The sequence below is a fragment of the Trachemys scripta genome, chromosome 3 (assembly GCF_013100865.1).
Source record: "Trachemys scripta elegans isolate TJP31775 chromosome 3, CAS_Tse_1.0, whole genome shotgun sequence".
Classification (NCBI taxonomy): Eukaryota; Metazoa; Chordata; order Testudines; family Emydidae; genus Trachemys; species Trachemys scripta.
Genome location: NC_048300.1, coordinates 87,888,033 through 87,907,686, shown reverse-complemented (window position 1 = coordinate 87,907,686; position 19,654 = coordinate 87,888,033). Strand labels below are relative to the sequence as shown.

Here is a 19,654-nt window from a genome sequence, read left to right as displayed (position 1 = left end):
TATGTGGCCAGAGCAGTGCAAAGAGGATGTCGAGTAAATGAAGATTAGGCCCACTGTGAAGAGAACTGTTTTCGTGATTCTTAAAAATAATACAATTTAAAAGTTATTTGTCTTCACTTTAAATATTAGTCTGCACAGTGCTGCTGACCCAAGCACAACTGCATTATGCTAGTGCTGGAGAACTAGAACGTGACATTGGCCTGTCCAATATTGCTGTCTCAGCTGAGTGAGGTGCAAAAAGTAAGCAAAGAACAAAGAGCTTGAAAAGTTATTTAAATTCTTAAATTCAGGTTATTCATCTAAGGCAGCACAGGTAATGACATAGGTGGTCCTGTTTTATTTTTGTAATGTTAAAAGTGAGTGAATACAATGCTTTAGAAGTGAGGGGCCATTACACTGGCTAGAGACAAGCATAGTGTGGGCAGACAATATGCAGATTTCCCAGTCCCAGCTGACATAATGCTGCTCAATCTAGATCTCCATGCCTTCAGCAAGTCCATTCTTGGGCTTCCTTTGAGCGGAGACCGATGATTGTGTTGTGGTTGGGTCTTGTTTGTGCATATGTGCTTTCATTAACCCTGTACTGCTATTTATCTTTTTTCTAGTATAAGATTGAATACTCCCAGCTGGAAACACGACAGCTTCAAATATCTGTGTGGCACTCAGAAACACTCAAGCGAAGGGTGTTCCTTGGAGAAGTGGTTGTTCCATTGGCGTCTTGGAATTTTGAAGACAATTCAACACAGTCATTCAATTGGTACCAGCTTAAAGTGAAGGTGACTCCTAGACTTTAGGTTATCATTATCATTTTTAATTTTCCAAAAGATTTGTGTTTTAAAAAAATAGCATATAGTGAAAGCTGTATCAGGGCCCACCCTTACTAGATCATAGAGAGGAAGGATGAAATTTTGATGAAGCAGGCCAGTCCTGCCATACCAGCATATGGGCGGGAATGTTCCAGATATAGGTGAACAATGAGAATGAGGAGAAGGGGAGGTGGTATAGGATGATCATAATAATACAGACTTTGTGTCTCTCTCTCTCTTTTCAGTCTGAAAAGCCTGAAGACAACCTGGTTCAGTACAATGGAGAACTCCTGGTGTGTGCAAAACTGATCTTACCATCCCAGTCTAAAAAATGCCAGTATGAAGAGCAGATGAGAGGAGGTACAAAGTATTTCAGCCTTGTATGAATTACTTTGGCTATGAAAACATGGAGACAAACGAAGTATTTGTGTGTGCATCTGGGTATAAACACTGCCCGCATAGGGGCTTATTTCTGCTTGACTAAATAGTCCCTGCATATTTTGGCGTGTATTGTGTTGTGACTATGTCAATGGTTAGAAACCTTTTAAGGTAAAACAAAACCTTGGTAAAATTATTTGAATTCCAGACTTGTCAGTCTCACATTTTCTCCTTTTCACACCAAAAAAGCAGGTATAAATGTGCTTATTAAAGTGGCGTTGGCATAGTGCACTCAGATGCTCTTGAAGTAAGCTTGTGCCCTCAGACCTCTGCCAGTGCACCTCATTCCTGAGCTGTAGCAGGCCAGTTATTCCACTCCAGGAACCCTCTGGAGTTAGAGACTCAGTTTTGGTAAATCAGGTGATGGGGAAATGTCTGCTAGGCACAAGCACTGCTCTCTTCAGACTGTTTTTGTTCCTCAGTGGAGTTAAGTTTAACTTTTCATTCGAACTGAGATTCAGTTTCTGTAAATGGTTCAGTCACTGCTGAAGGAAGGAAAAACTGTAGCGGGTCGATGATTAGAACAGCTTCACATTCTTTTGCTCACTGGATAATAGTAAGCACTGCAGGGCAGAGCTCCAGAGGTGGCTCATTGGCTGTTGTTAGCCTCCTACAGCAGATCTCCTAGACAGAGGTAGGAAGGAAATAGTGGAAAGATCAAGTCAGTTGTTAGTTTTATTTCTTTCTGTCCCTTGGATCCCCATCTCCTCTCCCTGTATCCCAGTCACCATTCCCTTCTTGGTTCAATCCTCCTCCTCCCTCATGCTGTCTGTTCCCTCTCTCCTTTCTACACTCACCTGTGTGCTCCTCCTCTGTCAACCACTCTTACACACACACACACACACACTGACGGAGGCCAACAACCCATGTTGTGGGTTGTGCCAGCTGTCCCTGCTGCTGGTTCTGCCTCAGAGTAAAACTATGGGTCATGGATTGCTCCCTTGATCTCTGCAGGTGCACTTGGGGGCTTGGTCTTTGAACAGACCCTGCCTGATAAAGCTTCCTCATCATCATGCCACTCATTTCCCATCATGCCACTCATTTCCCTCCCTCCCTCCATTTTTTGAAATCACATACTGTAAAAGTGTTTTCAAATCTTTCCTGTTGTCTGAAATATCTCTGCAGTTCAGCAAACACGCTGCACTTCCTCACTTCAGGGCAACAGTGTTTAGTAACTTTCCTTCCTTCCCTTAGCCCTGTGTTAACTAGCCAACCATTTACACACAGTGGTCGCTAATTATAAGCAATGTTTCTGTTTTAGGGATAGAAGACCAAGCATGTGCAGATGGCCAGCTTCACCTTGTGGTGCTTGGAGCCAAGAACTTGCCTGTGATGAGAAGTGGTGGCACTTTGAACTCATTTGTTAAAGGGTATGTTTTTGAGATGTAACACTTCAGATTTAGAATCTTTTAAAACCATCACCCACTTCTGCATGGAGCTAAACATTAGCTTAACACATACCAGGGAGTAGATCTTCATTACACCCGAGTATGAAGCCAGATTGTGGAGTCCTTTCTCGTGATGGTGAGCATTTACCCAAGTAGCTCCTGAGGTGGCAGCACTCACCAGCGTAAGTAAAGGGGCCACAATCTGACCCTTAGGCCCTGTTCAGACAGATTTAGGATTTGTGGCAACTCCACCAGTTATTGAGATTTAATCTCTGCTTTGAAAACTGAGGTTTCACAGTTGCAAAAGTGTTTAAATGTCAAGTTCTGAAGCAGTAAAAGGAAAACACTTAGGAAATGTGATTATAAACAACAAGGGAGGAGAGCCACTCCTGTCTTCTTAATTCATGCTTTGAGCTGTGGTGTTGCAAAGTGAATTACGGCATTATACTCACTGGGAGAGGTAACCTATTATCCTACTCATTCTAGGCATTTCAGAAGAGTTCTTTTAGTACTATGACTAGGTCAGAATGTTTGGAACTGATGTAGGTGACAAGTACACATATCTGTTGGAGACCACCCCTATCCTGCCTTTGTCACGGTGACTAGGAAGGGTGCATTCGGTGAAAGCTGTCACTTAGTTTTGTATGTGAAACCCTATTATGTTCAGTCGGCATATCACAGAAACACGTACCCCATGCACACTCAGTTTTGCTGTCATTTTGTATTACCTTCCTAACACGTTCTCGCTGTGCAAGCTCAGATGGAGCTCATCACATTTCCTGCTCCATCACTTCAGGGGTCAGGAAGGAATTTTTCTCCCATGTGTAGCATTGCAGAGTTAGCACTATGGGGTCATTTTACCTTCCTACAATCAAGCATCGTACACAGCAGGAGGCAGGATATTGGATACCCGTAGTGAGGGTATGTCTCGTATCTGATAAGAGCACTTTACCCGAGGGGGAATGGTCTCTTTAGTTTTGTGAGTGAGAGAAACGCTGCTCTTAGGCAGGCATTGCTGGATGGGCCAGGGGAGCAGCTGCTGTTGGGAAGCAAAGGCTGCTACAGTGGTCCCTAACAATTGGATCAGCAAGCAGAACCAAAGGAGCTCATTCTTACTCCCCATACAGGTTAATGGGAATAGACCCACTGGCTTCAATGGGAGGAGGATCAAGCCTATGATTTAAAAGAAAAAGTGGTGTTAATATACTACCATTTCACACTTATGCCTCACTTTACTAGTCAAAGCATTCCAATGAGAAGTGTCCTATCTTATTAGACTAAATGCTTCCCCCCCCCCCAACTGTGAGATACACCTAGAGATGAGGTGGGTAAGGTAATATCTTTTCGGTCAGTGACCTCACCCAACATCTATTTTATTCCTTTTTGGAAGTTGTCTCACTCTCCCGGACCAACGTGAGATAAGACAGAAATCTCCTGTCCTGAAGAAAGAAGCCTGTCCTCAGTGGAAGCACCTGTTTGTCTTTGACGGCGTGACCCCATCGCAGCTACGGCAATCTTGTCTGGACTTGGCCCTCTGGGACCAGGCATCTTTTGGCTCAAATGACCGGTTCCTGGGGGGAGCCAGGCTTAGCACAAGTAAGTCTTTTATCATTAAAAAATTGAAGACAAAAGAAACACTCCAATTTTACATAATAATAATAATTTACAATGCAGTAGCAGTTGGAGCCCTACTCAGGACTGGTGCTATGCAAACACAAACACCCCTTGGCCTGAAGCACTTACAGTCTTAGGCCTTGATCCTGCAAATATTTATGCACATACTTCACTTTTTGCCTGTGAAAAGTGCCACTTAAGTCAATGGGGCTCCAGGTGGGCACAGAGGTCTGCTAACTAGGGGCAGGATTTGGGATCAGGGCCTAAGAACACAGACAGCAGACCTATGAAAGGCAGGAGCAGCCACTTGCATATACAAGTGTGATTTTAAAAATAATTACAAATAAGTAAAGTAGGTGCCAGCTCGCTTCATCTGCTCATTCTGTCCAGTCTTAATTGGCTCTTTTCTTACAGATTCATGATAGAGCTAAGTGTGGAGGACAAGTTTGAAGAAAGAAGGGGGAGTGGTCCCAATCTTGCAAGCACTTATGCCTTTAACTTTTCACATGTTAGTCCCATTCAATAGAACAGGTGTAAACTTAAGCATGTGCACATAAGTGTTTGCCCAGTTGGGGCCTTACTGGTAACTTCTGCATAATTTATCTTAGAAGAGGCAAGGGTAGAACTCTGTTCTTCTTTAACATTTCAGAAAGCTCGGTTTGAGCTCTCTTTCTGTAGTTAACCTGTGCCTGGGCTGCCCCAGGTAGCTTGTGGGCCCCTAATTTCATATGCACCCATTGTCAAACTCTCACCTGCTGTCCAGCATATGACCACACCCACTAGCCCAACCAGTTGTTGCTTGTCAAATCATCCTATTCTGGAACTGACTCACTGGAGCCTGTTATTGCTGCTTTGGCATCAGCCATTGTCCATCAGGTGACATTACTCCAGTCATGCTTTCTAGCTTGTTTACCAAAGAATGGGCCTGAGAATTCCTTTGAACCACTCCTACTTGGAGTTGCTGTCTGACTGCTTTAGCTCCTGCCAGGCTTTCCCACAACCATCCCGCCTTTGACATGACCAAGTCAACCCCTAACATTTTACAGCTTGGCTAATTAATGCTTTAAAACCAAAGCCCACCCAGTTAACAGAACTCAAAGCTTCACAACACCGCACTCACTTTTGGTTACCAGTGACCTAGCAAGGACCCCCTGCTAGTTGCATCACTTAGGAAATTCTGCAACTGCTTCATTTACATTTTAAAATGGAGAGATTTATTGCATTAAATCTGAACATGATTAATAAATGCCCTCTGTACATGGCCCCAGGGTTTATATGGGTATTTGTTTTTCTGTCCCCATTTTTGTTCAAGCTGCTGCAGAGTTTTGCAATATAGCTGCTGCATGAAAGTTGTTGGGGGTGGGGAATAGCTGGAAATTTTGGTGGCTTGGGTGAGGGAAATTGGAGGGTCAGGCACCCAGGAAGGCAAGGGCTATAGTTTGGTTTTGTGGCAGATTCCCTTAAAATAACTGGCAGAGAAATGATTAAGTGGCCAGATTTAAATCCTCATCAGTAGGCTTCAGAGTTCAACTTGCTGCCACAATGTGAAAACTTCCCATTGAGCTCAAGGGAGCAAGCAGCATTTCAGGCAGGCAGCCCTACACCAGTTTATATTCATATTTTTAAGCTTTTCTTAACTACCAAGGCTCCAACCATCTCTTTATTGAATGAAATCTTTGCTTCCGGGGCAAGGGGCAGGTGCTGCAGCAAATTCCTTGGGGGGCAACTGGACAGTTTTCTAAAGGTTAGTATAGGCCCAAGTAGCAGTGTTAGCATTGGATAACCTAGCTTTTATCATCTTGCCTGCCCGCCTTAATGATAAGCAAGCCTCTGTCATATGTGCTGTCTCTCTTTCCACCTAGCTAGGCCCTTTAAATAACCATGCTATGTCTCTGCTCCACTGCAGTCAAAGGTGCCTCAAGTTCACCTACTTAGACTTTTCCTATGGGGATGAGTTCATCTGGCAAAGGCTCAGCCTCATTGGCTTTGTTCAGTGAGCTCTAGGGTATGTCTATGGGGCAGCTAGGCAAACAAAGACTTGCTCTGCTCCAGCTAAGGTACTAAAAATTTAGAGGGGTAAAGTGGTGCATGCAGCAGGCTTGGGCTAATCATGTGAGCACGTACCTAATGGTTGGGAAGATTTGGACTCGGGTGACTAGCCTGAGCTGCGGCATGTGCCACCACACCCACATTGCTAGTTGTAGTGTGTTGGCTTGAGCAGAACTAGAACATGGCTGTCTACCCATGCCGCAAAGCGCGCCTCCAGCTGCTGTGTAGCCACACCTGTAAGTCTTGTTTACCCATCTGCCATACATGCTGTGCAAACTGAAAAACAGTTAATCTGCTCAACTGCATTTCTGTACATCTCACACAGCTGCTGTATTTCCATTTTGTCACCAAATACAGCACCAGCATGCGACTGAGTGTAGGTTCACTCCAATGCAGAGTAGTGGAGGCCTGCTCCCAGAGCACTACTCAGAGCAATTGTACCAAAAGGGTCTCATGCTTTGAAGTAGATTTTAAGACGAGACCGGTGATTCTTCTGTTAAGAAATAGGACAGTGCAATATAATTCTCTAGCCATGGAATTTGTTGCAGAAGCCACCTCTTCCTTTAAAACTGATCTGTAAGCTTCATGGTTAAAAATATGAGCTGCATGTAAGCCAATGCCTGCTCTCCTACCTTAACAGCTCCATCTCTGAGTGGGGGACTCTGAAAATAAGTGACAGTACATATCCATTCTTAATTATTTCCACTGCTGATTATTTTAGCAGAAGCACCTAGGTAGAGTACTTATCCTAATCTGCCTTCTGGGGTACCAGAAGCTCAAATACCCTAGCTCAGTGGTTCTCAACCAGGGGTACACAAAGGTCTTCCCAAGGCTACATTGTCATCTAGATATTTGCCTACTTTTACAACAGGCTACATAAAAAGCACTAGCAAAGTCAGTACAAACAAATTTCAGACAATTACTTGTTTATACTTCTTTATCTAGTGTACACTGAAATGTAGGTACAATATCTATATTCCAATTGATTTATAGTTATATGGTAAAAATGAGAAAGTAAGCAAGTTTTTAAGTGAGGTGAAACTTGAGGTATGCAAGACCGATTCTTGAAAGAGGTACAGTAGTCAGGAAAGGTTGACAGCCCCTGCCCTAACCCGCTTCCTCACCAACAGTTTCTGTGATACAGCAGAGTGCTACAATCAGATAAATTGTTTAATAAACCCAACCATGGCTGTGCTGATTTTAATTTCCCATATTTATATCAATATACTTTGTTTAAATAGAGCTGACACATCAGGGTCCTTAATGCAGAATTTAAATCCAGATTGCTGCAGAATACAGGCTGTATTCATTGTACTGAATTAAATAGTTTGATACTCATGGATCTAAGCATGGTGTTACATAATGAGACACAAAGCATTAGAAGAAATAATGGAGAACAGAGATTATATGTTAGGGCAGAAATGCTCATGTACATCTAGCCTTACCCTTTTGTTTCAACTTTCCTGTAGAAGAACCATCTGGCACCTGGGATTCAGACCCCCAAGCAAAACGTCAGTGGCAGAAAATACTCAGCAGCCCAAACACTTGGATAGATATTACACTTACGCTGCATTCAAATACGGACACTTAAGTCCTAATAGCACCCGTGTGACAAGCATATCTTCCATGTGTGAGCAGTTGGAAAGGAAAGAATTGCCCAAACATCGTACTCAAGGTTAAGCAGCACGGCATGCTCTCTGGTCATGTCTGCCTTCTGGAAAGAAACATATCCTTTGAAAAGAGCTCTCCACACGTAAGCCACTTGTATCTATACGTAAAACAGAACTGTGTAATTAGAATCATTACAAAACTAATAAAATATTAAACTGTTACACTCCAGGAGCATTTAATTAAAAAAATCCTGTGGGTGATTTTTCATCATGAGCAGCTCTGGTAAGACATTTATCAGTAACAGCCAGCTCAAATGTGGTGGTGGTGTTTTGGGATTAAATGATGCATTGTTATAATATTACAAAAGGAGAAGCAATAGTTGCTGAGTTGCTTCAACATTTGTTGCCAAAAATGTTACTATGGTCAAAGGCCATCTGTTTGAGTACAGGTGAAACTTCTTCACATTCCCTTAGGAAACCATGACACCTGAAGCATTGATGGATTCTGGCTTGCAAGTTGTTTTCAGTACAGTTACCAAAAGAAAAGCAAAAAGATGTCAAGAAGGAGACTGCTAAAGGGAGAGAGCATAAGGTATCCTTCCAGATGTTAGTCACTTTGATATCTTGGGACTGCAAGAGAGTTTGGCACTCAGTACAGAAAGGACAATGTGATATGCATGTTAAGGGAGTCTGACTCAAGACCAAATACTCTAGAGCAGAGATTTAGTTTTTCCCCCATAGTGTGGCCATGTTTTAATAAAGATGGGGTCATTAACAACTGCCCATCCTTGTAGCAACTACAGCAGTAGCTAACAAGAAGGAAAGCACATTATCTTTTAATGCAAGTTAGCTGGTGGGCAGCCAGCTCTCTGCAGACCACCAGCAAGCGATCTATGGAATACTGATGGTCCATGGATCACTGTTTGGAAACACCTGCTCCAGGCTATGGGAATGTGGGGTGGAGGTTTGTAAATGGTGCAGGAGTTGCTGTTAATTACTTTCTTGTCTCCCCAACTACAGAGCTCTTAGCCCCAGAGGCTGGGAAGTGCTCGAAGCTGTAGAGCCAGTTCAGGAGGGCTGCAGAAATGTCACTTCTATCACAGAGCCAAGCTCTGGGGCATGCTGAGAAGCTGCCCTAGGACTGGACAAAGGCAGCTGCAGGAGAGGAGTGAGCATGCTGTTAGTGATGCAGCAATTTTCTTGCTCTCAGCAAATGGGGTGCCCCTCACAACCCACTCCTAATGGAGTGGCAGCACACTGGAGAACTCATAGGTCAGCCTTTTGGCCAAAGCCTTGTCTGCCTTTGGTTACATGTCTTCATTTGAAGTGGTGCAAATTTTGTAAGTCCCAGTGGGAGGCTTAGACAGGTGAGGCTCTTGTGGCTGAAGCTATCTTTACTGCTGTGTTAGTTAGCCGCAGAAAGCAAGCCTACATTAGAACGAATAGCAATTTGGTGTGTGAAGTTTTCCCAGTGTAGAGGCGGTCTAAGATCAAGAGAAGTACCAGTTTCCTGGTGGATGCATCTTCTCTGAAGTGGGGAGAATGCTCTATCTGAAAGGTCTCATCCCTTTCACCCCTGCCCCCTGATCACACATTACTGCAAGAAGCAGTTGTCTTCCTCTTCCCGCACCCTCACTAAAAGAACGTGTTTTTCTCCAAGGACATTTCACTGTGAAGCTGCAAATGTAAGAGTTCATATTTCCAAAGTGAGAAATGTAGAGCTGCACTGTAGTTTTAGCATACATACAGCACTGCTCTGCTGGGGTTAAACACCCCACACAACACAAAACACAACTTCAAATCCTTTATCTTGCAGATCTTTTATTCATATTCATGTGTTGTGAAAAACCCACAACACCTTGATATAAAGGTTTAACGTTAACAGTATAAAGCAGCATTGGAGTTGTAAATGGAGGAGCAGAACCAACACACTGACATTCTAACAAATTTTCAAAGATGGGGGTGGAGGTAACAGGAAGTCTACAAATGCTCTTTTCATGGACAGAATAAGAGGGGGATATAAACAAACAATCCCTTCATAGTTGGAGTCTGAAATATTAAATCAAATATTTAAAAAAATTAGAAAATTTGTTAGAAAAAATAGGTGCAGTAAGATTGTATATACTGAATTGTGCATATCAATTTTATTTGAAGTAAAAAAATCATTTTACAAATAATGTTTTATAGCAAGTAATCAGTTTTACACTGCTTCTGTAGCACAGACAGTATATTGTTTAGGCAAAAATTTTTACATATGCAATTTATTTTAATACTAAATCTGAAAAAGGTAACAAAATATACAGAGCAAAAACTTTCCCCCTTTTTAAACTAGTGTTACAATCCATATTTATCACTTATTTATATATAAATACTACACTACAGCTGATCATTAATTAAGATGGAGTATATAACACATCAACAAGTGTATGAGTCCAACAGAATATTTGCCTACCTATGCAAGGAGGGTGTCAAAGAGTGTTCCTATACTGCATTTCGTCTGAGTGATCACTGCAGGAATTTCTCCAGTTGAATAGAGCAACAAAAAAGACCCCTCATACTTATCGTACATAGAAATAACAGATTTCCAGATGGTTGCTGGTACCATTTTGTAAAATTATAAACAAGGGCCTGCAAGTCTTTGCTGACAAAGCATAATGTAGAATTAGTCGAGTTATATGCTGTATGTAAAGAATGTAAAGATATATGGCACAAAATTCACCCACAGCATTGTGTTTTTATTTAAAAAGCTGAATCCAGATGTACCACCTATCACAGCATAATATCTTTATGGATAGAAAGACGAAGTATTAAAATAAACCCTGCTTGAAAAAAATGGACGTGACTTATAGGCCTTTTGGCACTAGGATATGAATGAGCAAAAAGTTATCAGAATTGCTTGGCTGACGGACTTAATGGGCAGTCGCCACATTTTAATAGTAAAAACTGGAGGATAAGCTAGGTTTAGAGCATTTGATATCTATCTATATATTTAGATGTTATACAGTGACCCCTCAGAAAAGGCAGATCGTATGTGAAGATCGGCCTGTCTCATAGTCTTGCCTTCTTGGCTGTAAAGTGCGCTTACATGGCCTCAAACTCATCGATTCTCTGCTTGGTGTTGCCCTGTCGGATCTGCCTCAGCGTCTTGTACTTGTCACGTCCCTGTCGCATGTTCTCTGTGTGGATCATGTCGTTGTGGGTTCTCTTGTTTTCATCCCTGGCCTGGGCCAGCTCATCTGTCAGGGTCTGCAACATTGAGTAAAGATGTCACAAATCTGGGTCAGACATGAAAGACCTGGATCTCAAGAGTTTGACCAGAGTCAAGCATTAAAAATGTTTTAGAGGTTTTTGACATCTTTGGATGCAGAAGAGTATTGAGGAAATGGGTGAACTGGAGATCTGGACATTTGAGTATTACAATGTGCTGACTGAACACTAGCTATTTGAAAGAACCAGAAGCATCAGTGCATCCCTACATCTGAGTCATAAGAAAAGCCCGTATGGATTGCATGAAAATCAATCATGTTAAAATACAGACACAGATGCCTTTATGTTCAAGACTTCTTGTAGGGCTTGTCTACATGGAGATTTAGTGCATGGCAAACCAGGGTTTAAATCTACAGCACGCTAACTGGCCACGTGGACCCTGCTGCCATGTACAAACAGTTCTGCAGTGCACAGTCCAGATCCCAGCAGTAGGTCAAAGTGCACTACGAACTTTTAGTGTGCAGTAGCAGGGTCCCCACAGCTTGCTGCAGATTTACACACTGCTTGCTGTACACGAAGTTTCCATATAGATGAGCCTTTAATATTTTACATAAACCACTTTGGGAGAGCCGTGCATTTAAACAGGGCTCAATTTTCAGCAACATTAGATTTAAATTTTCTCCCAATAATTTTGTTTTCTTACCATCAACTGCCTCTGAACACGCTGATTCTTCTCTGCTTCAGTAGTGCGTTCCTCTTCATTGCGATCATCCAAGATGCCTTCACTTGAGAACTCTGCACTGTAGCCTGAATATTCTGTTCCTTCATCATGCAAGTTATCGTGGACATGGTAATTCACTGGCTCATAGACAGGGGCTGGCGGTGGAGGTGGGGCAGTCATTACCAAATGTAGCTCTTCTTTTGTCTTCACTAGGTCATCTTGGGCTTCCTTGGCCTTTAAAAGTGGAAACAAAAAAATGGGCACAAAAGCAGATGCGAAGTTTATTTAAACCCAGCTCAATGAACACACTGTTGCACCCAAAGGGGAAGGGACAGAAAGAAAGGGGCATGTTAGAGTGGTTGGATATTTGCTAACCAGGAGACCATGCTTTCAATATACTCTTCTGTATGGTGAGATTTAAAAAAAAAAAAAAAAAAAAAAATTTGATTGGGATTGTGGATGAGGCCAGTGTAATTTCACTAAGCAAGAGTCTTCCTCCAACATAGAACAATGCCTGAAAAACTACTAGTATTGTAGGGGAATATGGAATCCACATTTATAACATACTACTTGTCAAATAAAAAGAAGCTGTTAGTCAGCCTTAGCTGGGAAGTCCATACAATGAGAAATGACATTCCTAAATTGCGGGACTTTAAAGAGGTGTGTAAATTGCAAGAAATTGGACTTCTTGCTTGCTAAACAGTTCTTCCCTCCCCAGGGCTAGCTATGGTCTTGTGGGAAAACTGAACTCAGCATCCAGCAAATGTAGAAAGGGGGCTGTAATACTGTGGCAAGCTTCAACTTCAAAGGTAGCTGGGGAAAAATGGAAAACTGTTGGTAAGAGTTTGGCCAGTTTTCATTGAAGTTCTGAAATATCCAGAATATCCCCAGCCAGCTCTAAACTTTTGGATTGCTCTCAGATCTCTAATCAGTGTTTAAAAAGTTCTAAGAACACACATTTTCCTCTACATAATAATTATTCGTGAACAAAATGCTGCAGGGTTGTTTTCCTAGAAGTGCAAAATAGCAAAGACAAAATAGAAAACTAAAGAGTGAGAAAATGTTTTCCAGATATAGTGTTGAACTTATGTGGGCACATAAATATAACTACACACTTAAGGATCTTCCAGATTTGCTCTCACTTCTGCTGCATTCCATTATGAATACTTGAGTCCCTCATGGCAAGACAAAAGAAGGCACTTTCCAATAGCACAAAGTTATTGAGACCACTACATTAGTGCTGTTACACTTTGTCCGTTACTCTCTCCTTCATTCAACATTTTCATACATGAACGTGTGTATCCCAAGATGCCCAAATATATTACTATCATGACTCTCTAGTTAAGATTGCATTCTAAGTTGTTATATAGCTCACTGGTTAGAGTTTTGAGAAGAGTCAGATTTATTGGAGGAGGGAGATTACACATTGCACTTTGGGTTGGAAGTTAATAGCTACATTCATAAATTCAGCATTTCCATTAAGGCTTTACTAAAGTTTCTCTTTTGTGGTGTTGTACAAGGCTAAGCAGATTAAACTTGAATTAGTAAAACGTACCAAAGCTCTGGATCAATTTAGGAAAGCAGAGAAACTCACCCTGTGTTGCCATTCTTCAACCTCATTCTCTTTACGCTTCCTTGCCTCTTCCAGAAGAGCAATCTTGGCTGTATATTCTGCAAGTTCTGTAGCCTATTGAATATCAAGACTAGAATTATATTTGCAGCTCTTTCAATAATGCTTTTGTGAATGAGAAACATGACCCAAATGTTACATGATTTTGTGAATAGATTCCTCCACTGTGATAAAGACTCCATTAAGTTATGGGCAATTTGCACTTATTTGGTATATCATTTGAAAAGTTTCCCAGTCAAAATTGAGTCCATGATTATGCTACTGCAGTGTGTCCTCTGGCCTAATGGTTCATTTCCTTGTATGCAGGACTTCATTTAAAAATATACAATAACAAGCCCACGTTAACTGAAATATACGATTCAAGGCTTTATACACTAAGACTCAAAAAGCCTATTGTTCCTACCAGCTGTTCCTGGCTCTTCATCTGGTCAACCGTTTGCTTCTCCAGCTCTTCCTTGGCTTGGAGAGCAGCCAAGCGCTCGGCCTCCAGACGTTCAGCTTCCTTCTCTGCTCGCCTCCTCTCCTCCTCAAGCTGCATGGCTTTTTGGATCTGATCTGAGAGCTCTGTAAAGGAAGAGGAAAGCAATAAGTCACTGAGTTTAACTAACCTCTTCACAAAAGGGGTTTTGCACACTGGTGCAAATCCTCATGGGAACAAGACTAAGAAATACTTCACTCCAGTCTTCTATCCACAAACTCCAACTTGGTTTATGAACAAGTCTAAATGCAGTTACCTGACACATCATACGCAAGACGTCCATAGCTTATGTTCTAGGTAATATTCCTTTTACAGAATGTAGGCAATGAGAGTCTAATTGTGGGTTTTACTCCATATTGAGGAAAACATGGCAATTCCAAACTCTTAGAATACCAGTTTATGGAGTAGAACTGGATGTTGCTGCTTCTGGTCCTCCATATTTCTCTACACATTGGAGGTAGGGAGGACACAGACTCCAATTTCACTGATGTCTTGTTAACAAAGCATCAGGTATCCTGGCAGGGGAGTTATGTGAGGGACCATTAAAAGCTACTTGAGTGAGAAATGTTTGAGTCAGTCACTGATGGAAATGGCCATATTACACTTTCCTCCTATGGGAAAGCAAACATTCAGTTTTAAACCTCAGTTTCCAGACCAAAAAATAAAGGTCTCATGACATCTACTTTCTCTATACAATAGCTGGTGATCACTATACTGAAAAGGAAAGATTTCACTGTCCCTGTATTTACACAGGCGCACAGACGCACTGGTAGAAGCCCGTTTTGTGCAGCAGATAAATTCTTCCATCTTGTGACACTTTGAAGATAAGGGCAGCTGTCAAGTAGAAGGGTAAAGCCCAATGTGTGGGATCACCTGTACCCTGCCTGCTGACCAGTGCAAGCCCTTTACCTTTCTCAGCCTTCTTGGTCTTTATTTCGTACTCTTGCAGTCTCAACATCAGCTCCTCTTTCTCCCTCAACATCTGCTCCTTCTCTTTTTCAATGGTCTCTCTCTTCTTCTTTTCACTTTCTAACTGTTGCCTGTTAGAGAGAAATAAGTTTAGAACTTAGGAATGTAGGAGTTTGCTTGCTCCATTGAACTGCATGCATGCTGCAGGAGGCCTAGGCATCTCTGTAGGAAGCTCAGTGAAAACCTCTGGTGAATGGCAGTCAAAAACTATGTTAGGGGGTCCTTGGTGGTGGGAACTGTCTTTGTTCTGTGTTTGTACAGCACCTAGCACAATGGGTCCTGGCCCATAACCAGGTAATACTATCACTACTATTAAGGAATGGGATAAGTTATATACTTTCCATCTTTCTTTTCCAAGTCAATGCTACATCCTACCCAGGAGCACTGTGTTGAGTGTTGGATATCCCACTGCATAAAGAAGGATTCACAGACAGCTGACAAAAACAATCAGATGCAATGTAGACCCTGTGTCAGTCTCAGGATATTAGAGACACAAGGTGGGTGAGAGAGACAAGCTTTCGAGGACCTGAAGAAGAGCTCTGGGTAAGTTTGAAGGCTTGTTTCACCAACAGAAGATGGTCCAATAACAGATCTCTCCCACCTTGTCTCTCTAAAAATGATCAGAGGCATGTAAATACTTCCAGACGGAGAACCATTGAGAAGATTGGTACCATTTAGTGTAGAGCAGAGTTAAACAAAAGACCTGCTAGAAGTAACAGGCATAGGCAAATCACATGTTCCTATATATTCTCTCATAATATGAGATAAAAGACAACAAATTTAAAAACTGACAGAAGGGAACACTTTTCCTACAAGACAATCAACCGCCAGACCTACTTGCCTCTAGTGTTCATTGAGGCCAAAATGTAAGCAGAATTCAAGGAAGGGATTAGAAATCCATGTGGATAAGAAGAATACCTACAGTTACATTAGATAGACAAAGACTTTAATGGATATAAATACTCATGCTCCATAGCAGAAGCCAACAAATGGGGTAGGAGGAAATTTGTCTATGGGTATGTTATTCTCTAACTGCCCATTACGTAGTTTCTTGTACTTTCTTCACAAGCATCTGATACTGACCGCTGTCAGATAGGATACTGGCATGCGGACTTCATGTCTGAGCCAGTCTGGCAAGTCCAATTCTTTTGAATTGTTTCTTCTCCCTTTAGTCAATACCCCCTCTATTATAAGTTAGAATCCAGGGCCAGATACTCCCCTCTGGCTAAGGTGGGATGAGGGCAGTAGCCCTCAGCATCTGAATGGTTCACCTCCTGCTTTGGTGTAACCCCACCCTATTGGCTACAGTTCAGCTGTCTCAACTAAAATGCTTAATCCTGTCAATTTGCTTCCGTTCAGGTCACCCACATTCCCCCTGAGCTCTCACCCTCCTCTGTCCAGTTCAGCTCACCTTTCCAACTGTTTCTGGTGTTTCTCCTCACGGGCCTGGGCTTTCATCTGTTGGACCTCAATGGTGTCAGGCTTCCTGCGGCGCATGTACAGCTCATGGTTACCCATGCACAGCTGCAGGATCCTCTTGTTAATTCTTAGACGAGGTGCATAAAACACAAAGTCCTAGGGAAGAGGCAGAACAATGGAATTCAGTCCCTGAGGCAAATGGTTTCCTATGGAAGGAGATAAAGCACTTCTAACTTATTGTAGGCAGACCAATCACATGGCCACTGTTCTATTGCAATCCAAAGATATGCACAGGCATTTATATATTAATAGTAGCTGCATTTTCAATTACGTATTCCCAGTGACTGTAACAACACTCCCATAAATACCTCGATTCAAGAATGACTGTAGTACAGAAGGAGCTTCCTAAGGTTTGAAACACTTGGAAAGTCAATCAGATTTTTTGGGAGGATATCTAAGCAGCCATGTAACCCACCCACCTCTATTTATTACACAAGATAGGACAGTGTGTGATTACTGTGTTATTCATTTGTATACAAAGTGGGCAAGAAGATCTTATGAATGGAAATAAGACTTAGGGAGGCCTGAAACGTAATAGTATATGATTAATATTAAAAAATACCACAAGGATTTACAGTCTTAGGTCATATCACTGATCCCTCTAATTCAGTGTCTTAGAACCTGCTACTATCTCTTTCTTCAGACAAAGATGAAGAATTGTCACCACACTCAGCCAATTGTACCATGAGATACTTTTCAGAGGGTTGGGATGGTTCAGGAGGAAGGGACAGTTAGAAGGGTGAGAAGACAGATTCCCTCCCGCCCCTTGAAGGCGATTAGGTTATACTCTGAAGTAAGATATGTAGCATCTTTATCTTAGTAATGTTTGTAGCTATGCAAGCTATGTCACAGTCTCCTGTACTGGAGAATCCAGCCACAATAGTTGTATCAATATTTGCTGGGAGTCCCAGCAATGGTATCTCTACATAGGTGCAAAATATAGAACATGGATAAGTGTAGCTACACACTAATGGAACCACCACTTTGACAAATGACTGTCCATAGCCACTTCTGAAGTGGCTACTGAGGGACTGCCACCATCAAGCATTCATGCAGCCCTTTCTCCTAGATGATGGGTGGGAAAAGGAGAGGAGAAACACCTTAATTCCCTCCTCTAGAATGAAGATGGGAGACTCCTCATTCCTTTTGCTACTTAGCCAAAAGAAACTTTGGGAGTTTTTATAGGAGCAAGATTTCTGCATTCATGACATCTGCATTGTTGTCTTTGCCTCTTGGTGGCATTTTTAAGAAGATTTGTGCTGTGATCAGAGCTCTAAGCATTAGTTGAGTATAAGTGAGCTACTCTATCACCCTCCCCAGCTGCCAACACCACATGAGTAATGCTTTGGGTATTGGGTTACATGCAGCACTGATAACCAACAGAATTAAAGAACAGGGAAAGGTTTCTGAGTTAACAAGGATGGAACAAAATCCAATCAACCAAGTTGCATCAAACAACAATCCATTTATTAGAAAAAAACTCATTCTTTCTGTAGGTAAGGTAAACAGGTAAAAGTAAATTCTTCAGTAAGGCTATGCCCAAAACCATAGAATTCTTCATCTGTTACTGGGCCAGATAGTTTTAAGTATATGAACAATTATAGATCCAGTAAGGCTTTGAACTCAAGAAACACTGATTATTCAATAAAGAAAGCATTGCATTTCTGCTATTACAGCATGCTTTGCATAGGGTGATAAGACAGACCAACAGATAAAATGACAAGTCGCCTGGGAAATGCACTAATCCCTTAGAAATGCCCTCCTGTGGAGTGCCTCATAGTTCATATGAGATGGAATTTTCACAAGAAGAATCAGAGCTGTGCATTTACAGAGAATGGGTCTCAGACATCAATGACTGCCACTCCAAACATTTCAATTACACCTGGGGGTTCAGAAGGTATTTTGGACCTATGACTAACACTGGAAGGGACTCCAGAAATAATAAAAAATGCTCCTAACTCCAAATTCAGCGAGAACCTGCCAGCAAGGATAAGTTCTCTTCAGCACAAACCCTCCATTATGATTCTATTTACATACCAACTCTGAAGGATGCAGACTTTGAAGTCAACCAAGGTGGTTTGTTTGGTTTTTTTTTTTTTAACTATTCAGATCACAATGTCTTTGGCATGCCTGATACGGTCTACAGCTGTAAACTATTCATTATGCTTCCACTTATGGCAAACGTTCAAAAAAAGCCAAACAGCTATGTGTATTGTATGCAGGTATGGCCTCCATCTCTAAGCAATGTCTAACTCCAAGAAGGTAAATACTAAAGTCACGGATGGTAGCCCACATTTGTCGTCTATAGCCTCGTAACTAAGGGAAAAAGAATTAATGTAAGAACACAGGAGTTTTGCAGTGAACATTATAATCAGAGGCACAGAAGAACTCAGGCCCAACCTACCCTGGTTTGAGATGAAGATGTGCATTCTCACTTGGTATTTTGATACCCGCAGCAAAATCTTCCATCTCTATTCAGTATCAGTGGCACATAGACTCAAAAAGAATCTCCACAGCACTAGGTGCCTCAGGAGTCAGACTCTGCTCCTAGTAAACTTAAAGCCTCGTCAATATAAAGAGAAAAAACGGCAATCCTATTTTTACTTTGGGGATTCTACTAGTAGGTACCCAGGGCTGGGCTGTTATTTTTGTTGGTTTGTTTTTAAAGTTTGCCTTTGGAAACTCAAAACTTGTGTCCAGAGAAAACAAGACCTCTGCTTCTCTTTTTTTGTAGCAAAGTTTGAATACAAGCAGCATCTAGAGCGTACAAGGCTCTCCAAACCGAATGGAACAGACATAATAGGTGTTTTCAATAGTAACAGCTTCACTGTATTAGTCTCCTGCAAGTTTCCATTTTAAATGCATTCAGATTTGCAGCTGGAGAGTGAGTGGAAAGCTGTGTCCTTGAATCACAAACAGGAGATTAACATTTTGTACTCAGCATGAAGTATGAGTGAGATCACAAAGGGGCTTTCCTACCGAGAAGTCCAGCATGTACAGGAAGGTGAACCTTTACTGTGCGGCAGTGTTTTGGTGGTTGCCATGAATTACATTATAAAACAGATTTGTTTCTAAGAAAAAGGATGGATTTCACACCGACAGTTTTTCAATATTCTGCTGTTCGTTATTTGAACAGTTTGTTGAGTCAGTTGCTTTTAACTCCATAGCCACAATTTTCTCAAAAAGCCCTACCAAAACCAAACTGACTGTTTCTAAAAGCTGCGTTTTCCTCACGCCTTGTTAATAGATGAGCTACTGCAAGAGC

At 41.8% G+C, this 19,654-nt stretch overlaps 2 protein-coding genes across 8 annotated transcripts in view; one reads left to right on the top strand and one right to left on the bottom strand.

Moving 5' to 3' along the window:
• The window catches only part of SYTL3 (synaptotagmin like 3), a 67,654-nt gene extending 59,525 nt beyond the window's left edge, over positions 1–8,129 (top strand). For all 6 annotated transcript variants that reach the window (XM_034765300.1, XM_034765302.1, XM_034765296.1 and 3 more), the window contains 5 exons: positions 606–776; positions 1,052–1,166; positions 2,506–2,614; positions 4,023–4,228; positions 7,765–8,129. In XM_034765300.1, the coding sequence (XP_034621191.1) occupies positions 606–776; positions 1,052–1,166; positions 2,506–2,614; positions 4,023–4,228; positions 7,765–7,886 (723 nt within the window). In that variant the 3' untranslated portion in view covers positions 7,887–8,129. The remainder of the gene's footprint in view (positions 1–605; positions 777–1,051; positions 1,167–2,505; positions 2,615–4,022; positions 4,229–7,764) is intronic.
• A 1,577-nt stretch (positions 8,130–9,706) lies between these two features.
• The window catches only part of EZR (ezrin), a 56,240-nt gene continuing 46,292 nt past the window's right edge, over positions 9,707–19,654 (bottom strand). Inside the window, exons 9-14 of one of the 2 annotated variants that reach the window (XM_034765304.1) lie at positions 16,322–16,485; positions 14,851–14,981; positions 13,867–14,027; positions 13,428–13,520; positions 11,816–12,067; positions 9,707–11,151 (exon numbers count right to left, since the gene is read on the bottom strand). In XM_034765304.1, the coding sequence (XP_034621195.1) occupies positions 10,987–11,151; positions 11,816–12,067; positions 13,428–13,520; positions 13,867–14,027; positions 14,851–14,981; positions 16,322–16,485 (966 nt within the window). In that variant the 3' untranslated portion in view covers positions 9,707–10,986. The remainder of the gene's footprint in view (positions 11,152–11,815; positions 12,068–13,427; positions 13,521–13,866; positions 14,028–14,850; positions 14,982–16,321; positions 16,486–19,654) is intronic. The other variant, XM_034765303.1, reaches the window with a different exon arrangement.